Genomic DNA, 11,307 nt, shown 5'->3' with positions numbered 1-11,307 from the left:
AAACTTGATTGTAAGGCGTCGTTCTGTAAACTACAAATCCCGGCCGTTTCAGGAAGCGGAGTCAAGGGAGCAGAGCATTGCCTTCTGGGGATTGTAGTCCTCCCCAAGGTGATTTGACCACAAATAAGGATTTGGAGTCACTCAATGATTCATGCCTGTCAAAGCTATTGTAGGAACTCCTACAACTCATAAAATAACAGAAACTACTTTCGGCAAGGTTGTAACTTCCAGCTCACTCATTTCCTTTCATTGTTACCTCTTATTTAAACTTAACATAATTTATATCACATATTGTTCAAAAAAAGTATCATGCATGTGGCTTTATCGTCAGTGTTATCATCAATTATATTTACCTAGCCAGACATTCTAACTGCATGATGATTGTACAAGAAAAGAGCTCCAAAAACATTAGACATGTCAACAGGCATTTACTTCAACTTCTATAAGCTCTATTTTCAATAGAGGACATTAATGAGCATTAGCAATGTTAGAAATAATTTATTGGCAAAACAAATGGCTTTCAACACATGTGAACTGGTTAAAAATACTATAAGGTACCTCATTCCTCAAAGGAACAGGGATACAAGATCCTGAGATGTCCTGCAGGCTAAAATGATGTTTCCCAAAAATGATTTTAAGAGGTTTGAGTGGTTAATGTTATACACTATTGTCTTATCATTCGATAAGACAGATGAGGTCTGTCCAGAATGTACCTGCATGAACAATGACGACTTCCCTGTACTAGTCGGGGTTGTAGATGCCCTTGAGAGAGCACACGTACTGTGTGGCCATCACATTCAAAATGACTCAGCGAGTAGAGCAATGAATCTGTATCAAATTTTGCATTAAGCTTGAACATTCTTCCACAGAAACTATTCAGATGATTGAGAAGGCTTGGGCTATAGGCAACCTGGTGATTGGCAGCTTCATCATGACAATGTGCCCACTCACGCATCATGTCTCCTGCAGAGTTTTTTTGGTGAAACGGCAAATAACCCATGTGACTCAGCCCCCCTCTGAGGTCAGATTTGGTGCCCTGCAACTTCTGGCTTTTCCAGAAACTAAAATCACCTTTGACAGGGAAGAAATTTTAGACTATCAATGAGATTCAGGAAAATACAATGGTGCCACTGATGGTGATTGGGAGAACTGTGTGAGGTCCCAAGGTGCCTACTTTGAAGTGGACTGAACTGTCATTGTCATGTCGACAATGTTTCTTATATCTTGTATCTTCTTCAATAAATGTCTCTATTTTTCATATCACATGGCTGGATGCCTTCTGGACAGAGCTTTATTAACATTATTGGAAATTTTTGCATGCCATATTATCATCACATAAATATTAGGAGAGTCTCATAACAGATCCTAGTAGACTTTGTAGAGTGAGATATTTGATTAATCTCATTTTGGAACAGTATTGGACCTTCCCTCTACCTGTTTATATGTGTACTCACTAGTGCTAATCACCTCTTCCTGTAACTGGTTCAGTTACTTACAGAATTGTTCAATCCCCTGCTGTGTATGTTCTTATACATACACTTAAGACAAAAAACACATATGTGTACTTGAAATTAATTTTAAAAATTAAAATACTCTATCATACATTCATTCTTTTACAAATAATGCTTTTTACGGTTTATCTCTTTTCTGTTTTGGAGTCATTATAGTCTCAACTTAGCTTAATAAACTATTATTATTCTTCTTTTGATGCTCCAAGGAGCCCAATATGACCTTTGTAAGCCTGCTCCTTTCTTTAAGTCTGCATAGATTTTTGAAGATTTTTAAAAAATTACTTTTTCTAGCAACAAGTGGTTCCAGGCCAATCTTAACTTTTCTGTGTCCTAGTTCCTGGAATCCACTATACTTCAAGGAACTGCCCATCCTCTGGTAGAGTGATGGACAACAGGGTGGGGATTGACTGTGGAAGAGGGGTGGGGATGGGCAGGACAAGGTAGAGCAACGGGGGGGGGGGGGGAATGGGACAATTGTAATAGAACAACAATAAAAAAAGAAATTAAAAACATAAAACAATAATTTTTTATTTCTGGGAATTTTCCAGTTAATATTTTTGGATCACAGTTAACAGAGGGTCACTAAAAGAGCAGAAGGTGAAACAGTGAATAAGGTGGAGCAACTGTACACCAATTTAATCCATGTAAACACTAAATAGCTAATGAAGCTAAAAATATTGACTATGTAATAATTTTTTAATGTTTAATACTAAATATGATTTTAGAAATAAACTTCTATCCCAAGAATAATAATCTTATTTTAATATCTAAATGGCATCATAATTTCAGTCTTAATGCTGCCAGACTTTTCTAACAAACAAAAGATGAGCAGATCAAGTTTTCTTTTTTTAATTTTAATAGAATGAACCATTTAGTTTTTTCAAGAAAATTCGCACAACCAATAAACGTGCCAGCACCAAACATTAGCTAAATTTCACAGAGCCAAATACTTTTAAATATTTGTCATTGCTCATAATTTAGTGGTCTTTAACTAGGTTTCATCAACAACTCTAGTTAAGTTCACCTTGGCCTCGCAGGTGGTTTTAGTCTGACCACCGCGGAGCCCAGCTAGATAAATCTGAGGCCTGGGCATGCCAGTGCCGTCTTCCCTCTTAGACTGCGTGCTTGCATGCTTTGAAGGATACACCTGTGAACAATTGTCTCTTCTCATGTGACTAAGATCAGTTTGTACTGAGTGAGTAACTTTCTGATGCAAATTGGCCTAAGTAGAAAGAGAAAACACAGGAATTAACATTTCTCTAAAGAACAAATAATATAAAATATTATCAGGTACCAGTTAATACCTATTTTTTCTCAATCCACAAAGAAATTAGTTGTACGACGTATCATTTTTTTTTACAAAACATTAGAACATCTAGAATGTAATAGAAAATATACTTTGTTACAAAGTAAGAAAATATATTAAATTATGAAAATGGACCCAAAGAATACACGGGTTCAAACTAAACAGTGAGCTCAGTTATTTGTTCATATAACCTTCTAATTCCTTTATTACTATACTTTGAGATTCATATAACTTGGATTTTTCTACCATGCTTGGTTTTTTTTTTTAAGACAAAAATTAAAGATTTCCATTGTCTTGTTTAAATGGGCTTTACCCAAGACTTTTAATATAAAAAGCTCTGGTGTTTTCAGATTATATTTTACATTTTTCTACATTTTTCTTACTCTTTTTGTGAATTACTAGTACACATAAAGTTAAATAGGTTACTCGGGCTGAGAAACAAGAAGCCTATAAAAACGAGAATACAAGTTACCAAAGTTATGGTGAAGTCCAAGAAAAAAACTCAGAAGGCATTAGAGCATGTAAGTTAAGGAGAGAAGGGTATTAGAGGAAATGTTTCAGAGTCTGAGAAACTGCAGGTGATTGAGAACGAAAATTACTCACCCCCCACACACAGCTTATTGTACACATTAATGATTTTACTATTACATGTTGCTATTCCAAGAGACACTTGCCAAAGCAGATAACTAAATTGTTCATTACAGAACATCCTGAAAGATGCATCAGTTCTTCAGTGGTAAGCAATAGCACATAGATTAAGCCCTAGGATTCTCTGCATCCCTTGCCTCGAAAACCACCCTGCTCTTCCCATCAGTGCTGGGCTGCTTTTTCATGATCCTTATCCGATCCAATTCAAGCTCCTATCTCATCCCCCAACCTTCCTGGCACTGAAAGACCTGCCTTCAATCAAACTCCAAATTCTCAATAAGTTCTGACCTTCTGTTTCTCCTCTGAGATACTGCCAAAGCTCTGCTGAGGTGGTGGTTTCCCTCACAACTTTAAGCCAATATACTACTCAGTTGTGTCTTATCGACAGGTTGTGTTGGCAATACATAGGAATCTGGCATTCAATATGATGCAATTCTAGGGGATAATTAAGTCTAAGGCAGGAATAAGAATAAAGTGGGGAGGACTTCCAGCCAAGATGGAGGCCTAGACAGACACACTGGGTCTCCCTCCACAACTAAGAAGGAGTACCACTATCTCAGAACTAGAGACAGCCAGGAGTTCCAGAAAACCAAGCTGCACGGAAGTACAACAAACAAAGATATAAAGAAGAAATACTCATCCAGACAGGTAGGAGGAGCGGAGATGATGCGGTGTAGTGGCGGGGGCAACGATGGCAGCGGCAGGCCAGAGGAAAGAGCAGTTACACAATTTAAAAAGTCGGGAAGGACACCTGGGGAGTGTTCCCAGCTCCTGACCAGACCCCGCAGCTCATGGTCCCAGCACCAGGGAATATCAAGCCTCATTGCTTCTGACTGTGCAAACCAGTGGGGGTTGGGGCAGAGGAAGAAACTGCCGGTCTCTCAGCAGAGTCCGCTTGTTTAAAGAGCCCAAACAGTCCTAGAACGTCCGTAGATCCACCCACTCTGAGAACGACAGGCAGGGCAACATCTTGAGAGGCAACCAGTAAAGTGGAAGAAGTGCCTGGGAAAGGCACAAGTGCATAGCAAGTGGCATTGTTCCCTCTCTGACCCCTCCCCCACATACAGCACTGCAATGAGGTGAAACGGGTTGCCCTGTACTGACAAATACCTAAGGCTCTGCCCCCTATAATGTAAGAGGTGTGACAGCCCTTCCCCAAATCACAGAGGCAAACACAGAAAGTTGAGGAGGCAGAGAAGTACAATCCAGAAGCTGGGGTAGATCAAGGTCCCAGTGGCACAACTAAGCAATGAGCAGATATGACGCCTAACAGATGAGGAGATAGATAGCTTAACAGAAGCACAGTTTAAGGCATTGGTGATTAGGATGCTCACAACTCTAACAACAAAGATTTAACAGGACTGGGAAAGAATGAAGGCTATCCTGGCTGAAATGAAGGGGAAATCCATATGAAACAAGAGGTGAAGGAAAGGAAACCAGGGTTCAAATCAACAATTTTGAATATAATGAAGAAACAAACATTCAACCAGTACAGAAGGAGGAAATGAGAATTAGAAAAAATGAGGAGAGGCTTAGAAACCTCTGGGAGAGCTATAAACGTGCCAACATCAGAATCATAGGGTTGCCAGAAGGTGAAGAGGGAGAGCAAGAAATTGAAAATTTATGTGAAAAATAATGAAGGAAAACTTCCCTAATTTGGGGAAGGAAATGGACATACGGGTCCAGGAAGCACAGAGAGTCCCAAACAAACTAGATCCAGGGAGGACCACACCAAGACACATCATAACCAAATGCCAAAGGTTAAAGATAAATACAGAGTCTTAAAAGCAGCAAGACAGAAGAGGAGAATTACTTACAATGGAGTACTGACTGTCAGCTGATTTCTCAAAAGGAATGTTGCAGGCAAGAAGGGACTAGCAGGAAATGTTCAAATAGATGAAAAGCAAGGACCTACAACCAAGATTACTCTATCCAGCAGAGATATCATTCAGAATTGAAGGGCAGATAAAGTGCTTCCCAGACAAAGTGAAGCTGAAGGAGTTCATCATCACCAAGCCATTATTATATGAAATGTTAAAGGGACTTATTTAAGAAAGAGGATATCAAAACTGTGAACATTAAAATAAAAACAGTATCACAACTATCAACAACAGAAGCTAGGGAATGGAACAAAGATAAACTAAGCAGACAACTAAAGTGGGAATGCTACAGAAACAGGAGAGTCCAAAAATCCCCGGAGTTTGCGGCTGGGGGATGGGGAGAAAGAAGCAGCTTTCAGAATGCCTCCACATGCCTGAGGCTGGTGGCTAGTGTCTTTCATCATACAAAGTTGCTTGGATGCTTCCAAGGCCTCAGGTGGATAGGAGGGGTCTTGAACCAGGGGACGGTATGGAAAGCACACAGAGCCTACGTGGGGTTCTGTGAATGGTCAGAACTGTTGGCAACACCCATGCGTCAGAGGACGCAGTCAGGGATATATAGGCAGCTGCGAACACTTTAGGGGCGGCGCGCTCTGGGGCTGTCTCCCTCGCTGGTGGGTGTTCACAGGGGTGCTCTGGAGAAGGAGAGGAGATCCACGGGGTTTACAGAAAGAAGACAGTTTGCAAGGAGGCTGAGAATCCCGGCGGTTTTGTATTGAGAGCTGAAGGGCACCACAGCACAAAAAGGACCTCCCCAGTCAGATTGAATGATTGGCAGCCGCTGGTAAAGCTGAACTGTGTTTGGGAAGTAGGGAAACGGTGTTTCTGACTTTCCTAAAACTGGTTAGGTTTGGTAGGGGGGAGGCAAGGATATATGTAACTGTTAAATAAACAATTTTCTTTTCACTCGACTAAAGTATTAAGAGTTGTAATTCTGGCGGCAGGCAATCGGACCCCTAACTAAAGAGCCCGTGGGTTTGTTTTCAGTTGGAGCAGCCCAGGGGTTCTGTAACAGGAACAGAATCATAGGTATGGGGAGCATGTGGGGGAAGGGCAGCTGGGAGGGGTAAGGGGCAGAGGGAGAGAAATGGTGCAGGAATTAAGAAGCAAGGTAGGAGGGTGGGGAATAGACAGGGGGATATTGAGAAGAACTTTATGCACAACCCATGGACATGGACTAAGGGTGAGGGACTGCTTGAGGGAGAGGGGTTACTGGGTGGAGGGGAGCAAAGGGAAAAGAAATTGGGACAACTGTAACAGCATAATCAATAAAGCATACAAAAAAAAAAAAAAAGAATAAAGTGGAGGTTGAGAAATGAGAAGAGAAGGTTCATCAGTATAAAGCTTAGACCCACTACCAACCAGAGAAAGCCAAATATGCTCATCAAGCCAATCACTTAAGATGCCTGATTTCAGTTTCCCCATGTCAACAACCTCCAATCAGAGAAAAACTAAAGCCCTCTCTTTCTTTCACTATAAAGCTTTCCTACTCTTCTGCCTGCTCTTGAGCCTCTGCCAAAGACAAGTGATGGAGGCAAGCTCTGAATAGCCTCTGTTCTCATTGGCTCATCTTCATTTAGCTCCACACCTGTTTTCAGTTAAAGAGATGCATAAAATATACTAAGAAAAACCTACAGATATAAAAAATGTTTGCTGTCGTCATACTACAATAATTGTTTAAAATAAAAAGATACTATAAACAGGGTGAGTGAGGGGAATTCCACTCAGTCAGGTAGTGATGAGAGTTTCACAGACAGGCTTTAACAGTGGGCACCCACTATGCTTGAGATGGCTGAGAATCAGGACTAGAGAGCCCAGTGTCTGGAGAGGACATGTTCATAATAAGAGGGGATATTTATGATATAACAGACGTGTAACATTCTGCTCCTCAAAAAAATCCAAAAAAAGAAAAAAGTATACTTTAAATGATTAGATGAAGTTAAGAGTGCTTTACATACTAGCACTTCATAGGGTAACACAATAAATTAAAACTATTGTATAGATCAATAGAGACAGAAAATGTTATTGTTCTAGTTACTGGCTGGTATAATTTGATAGTTTCATGCTTTTGTATTTCTACATATGCTTAAAATGAGAAGAAATCTTACAATGTAAAGCTGGCAAATAATAAATTAATGATTACTTTTGTTAGTAAAGAACTCTGTACTACTCAGTATTTTATAAAAGTAATTTAACTTAATCAACTCTGTGAGTAACAACATATTAAAATGGCCCAACCTATATATAAGTAATTTTAGAAAATATTGTTACAAACCAGTTTTATAGCTTTTCTTCTTAATTCCCATTCATTCCACTCATATGATCTCACAACTGTTGGCGGCAATATATGTATATCTGTCTGTGTGCTAGTTTCACTCTTTGTAATTGGTTTTATGTGATGTTTAACATCCTTCACCTAAAGAAATGAAGTTTTGTAATTAATTTTTATTTATAAAAGCATTATTTAAAGGTAACTAATAAAGTATTCAGTTAAAACTGACAAAAGGTTAGAAAAAAAGAAACAAGAATTTTTGAACATGGGATGTGCTTAAACACCAGCAGAGAATATAAGCTCATAATTAGTGAGCTATATGTAACTTATTTTCCTGGGTATTGTGGCTTTGTGCTTGGCTTTGTGAATTTAATGTAGGAGGTGGATTTTGGAAGGGGAAAACCTAACATCACTCATTGCCAGGTCAAATGCCTCCTCTCTGACTTTCACAATTGGTAGTATAAGTAATACCTTGTTGGAAAGGGACAGAAGTTTAAAATAGTCATTAAATATTAGGTATAAATCACATTTCTTTCAAGTATTGGAGCATCTTTAGGATACACCTTAAACTCAACTAGGCATATGAACAGGAACCCAAAAAAAACCATAATTTATTTATAAAAAAATGTGTATTTATTCTTACATGTTTAACCTTCAGTCACCCTCAAAGCACTCTCCATTTGTTTCATTACACCTATTGAGATTTTTTTCCCCCATTGCTCACAACAGTTTTCTAACTCCTCAATTTTTGATGCCTTTTAGTGCTTCTGCTGTTTTTGTTTCACCTCTTCCACATTAGCAAAACATTTCCCTCTGAGGACTTTTTTCATCCATGGAAACAAAAATAAGTCTCTTGGGACAAGATCTGGTAAATAGGGAGGGTGGGGCATGGTGATCATGCTGTTTTTGGTCAAAAACTGCGGAACACTCAGCATGGTGTAGGCAGGTGCATTTGCAAATCAGCCATCATGAAATGGGCAAAAGCATTCAAAGAGTCTTCCAAAAAAATTCAGTAAAGATGAAGGAAGCCTTTCACAATACCACCAGCTGGTACACTGATACAGATGGACTCACCTAGAGGGAGAAGCCTGTACTATAAGGGGCCCATCCTCCAGGAAATAATTCTGGGTCTTTTTAGGTCCCCCCTCATACATAGCCAGATTATTATCCAAGAGGTGGTTTTTTAATTTTAGTTGAAAATGTTAAGTTTCTGCTGGGACACCCAGAAGTTCACTATTACTATTCAAATATTAAGTACTGTTCAGTAATTCCACACTAAACAAGATGCAATTATGCTGGATATGAAGTTGCTGGAGGAGTGACAGTGGTTTAAGGAGCTTGGTCCTAGCACAGAAGAAAGAAAAAAGATTAACTTCTTTCCCAAGTCAAGCAACAGATATGAGTACCTACCATTTAACATAAGATATAATTTTTACCTTCAAAATAAACATATGATATAGTAAGGTAGATAAAAACATGCTGAAAATATAATTATGTAATGGTATTAGTACAAGTGAATGGCAAGTAAATAATAATGACTACAGCTTTGGAGGGAGATAACTTACTTCCATGGCTATTGAAGTTCACTGAAGAACAGCTGGGAATTAGATAAATAAATTATATATGTAGGGGAAAATTGTTCTTTAATGCAAAATTATGCATTGTTTACCTACAGCACATCTGTCTGCTTATCCGATTCTAACCTTTCATTATCTTTAAGCGATCTTACAACTCTGTAAGTTATAAGTAAATGATAGCAAGACCAAATAATTCTTGTCTATACACATGTAAATTCATAATTCTTTCAAGGTGTTCTATAGAACCTGACAATGTAGTTCTCAAATTTACATAAAAAGTAGAGTCAAGTACAGTTAAGATTCTTTGGAGAAAAAAGGATGGGAGAACATTACCAGATACTAAGGCTTATAAAGTTATAGTAATACGTAGGCACAGGAATTTTTTAAAAACTGAATACTTGAACAGAACAGAGAGACAAAAAATAAGCCTGTGTATATAAGACACAGTGGGGAAAGAAGAGAGTATTGAATATACAATCTGGGACAATTCATTATTCAAATGGAAAAAAATTAAAATTAGATCCTCACCTCCAACCAGACACAAATATCAAGTTCAGATGATTAAAGATTCTAGTGTGAAAGGCAAATTTATATTTAAAACAAAAATTTTGGAGAAAATTTTTATGATCTAAGGATACATGATGATTTCTTAAACAAGACAAAGAAAAATGAAACACTCTTGTTTATCAAAAGACACCACAAAGAGAATGAAAAGATATGCCACACACTGGAAGAGCATATCTGCAAAACATATATCTACCAAAGAATTAGTATAAAAAATGTTTTGGTTTTTTTTGAAAAAACACCTCCAACAAATATAAGAGAAAAATGGGCAAAAGACATAGTAATTTCACAGAAAAAAACTGGCAAAAGGTATGAATAGTCAATGTATATAAAGGGAAACCTGAAGGAGTAATAGATATAAGAAGATATGCTGAATTTCACTATCAGAAAAATATACAATAAGTCAATAATGATATACCGTTTTAAGTTCATCACCCCAGTAAGAGAAATGCTAGTAAGATTATGGTTAAGTGACAAGCCTCATGGACTGAAGTTAAATTGGTCCAATCATTTTGAGAGCAACCTCTCTCAGTTGAGCTGAAAATTGTAGGCCTACCATTTGGCCCTCATACAGAAGGATACTAAATATACTAACCTCTTTCCACATCAGGAGAAACCTATAATGCTCTGGAGAATTGCCTCACCCAAAAAGAGTGTCACAGTAACAGACTGGTAGCACTTTATCAGAATAAGAGCACCAACTGAACTGTCCGGGGCTGGACCACCACAGCGGTCCCCCATACCACTCCCCAACCACTTTATCCTTAGCTTGTTGCCCGTCTCCTTACCCAGGTGTTCTGACTTCCTTCTGTGCCTCACTGTCAGCAGCCCAACCACCCTCTTACCAGTCACTGCTTGGATCCCTGACAAACTGGTCAGTTGTACACAAGCCTACCTGCTTCATAGTCAAAATGTTTATGAAAATTTTAAAACATATTTTAAACAATGTATTTCAGGTTTTTATTTTAGTGAGTTTAAAAGAGAGGAACTGAACAAGAGAAGAGATAGAAAGAATTATGAAAAGCTGAACAATAAGAATGAGAGACAAAGAGGAAGAAAATGAGAAGAATGTGAGCCCCATATGGGCAGGGTTTTTTATGTTTTGTACACTGCTAAGTCCCTGGTGCCAAGAATAGTGCCTGGTACACAGTTAGTGGCCAGTAAATATCTGCTGAATGAATTAACAAATAGGCACCAGCATACAAACACACCTTCACATCCATGTTATGGCCTTTCAAACTTGTTATTTAAACATGTTAAATTATTTTACATCTCTAAGTTATCAGTATGTTATCTGTGCTGAGCTCCTTCCATTTTAGATAAGAAAATACTGTAGTTTAGTTTCAATGATCTATCTAAATGTAGTCTTTCTTTTTCAGATTTTTCCAGTCTAGTTATCAGTTTGACTCCTTATCCTGTCTTACAATTCTTTGTGAATTTTCTTAGTTTATATCTTCAGATATGAATCCCTTTCAGATAACCTGCAAAGGCACTCATCTGACCTCTCTCTGCCTGGATTGGGGAGGAACAAAAATATAACTTTTAAATT

At 38.2% G+C, this 11,307-nt stretch overlaps 1 protein-coding gene across 2 annotated transcripts in view; it reads right to left on the bottom strand.

The window, feature by feature from the left end:
* Positions 1-2,349: 2,349 nt before the first annotated feature.
* CFAP206 (cilia and flagella associated protein 206) overlaps positions 2,350-11,307 on the bottom strand; it is a 32,846-nt gene continuing 23,888 nt past the window's right edge. For both annotated transcript variants that reach the window (XM_090280537.1, XM_090280538.1), the window contains 2 exons: positions 7,621-7,761; positions 2,350-2,733 (listed from right to left, as the gene is read on the bottom strand). In XM_090280537.1, the coding sequence (XP_090136663.1) occupies positions 2,503-2,733; positions 7,621-7,761 (372 nt within the window). In that variant the 3' untranslated portion in view covers positions 2,350-2,502. The remainder of the gene's footprint in view (positions 2,734-7,620; positions 7,762-11,307) is intronic.

This window comes from Furipterus horrens, unplaced genomic scaffold, assembly GCF_987537825.1.
Source record: "Furipterus horrens unplaced genomic scaffold, mFurHor1.1.pri manual_scaffold_6, whole genome shotgun sequence".
Taxonomy (NCBI): Eukaryota; Metazoa; Chordata; class Mammalia; order Chiroptera; family Furipteridae; genus Furipterus; species Furipterus horrens.
The sequence above is the reverse complement of the archived record's forward strand: the minus strand, read 5'-3'. Positions and strand labels throughout refer to the sequence as shown.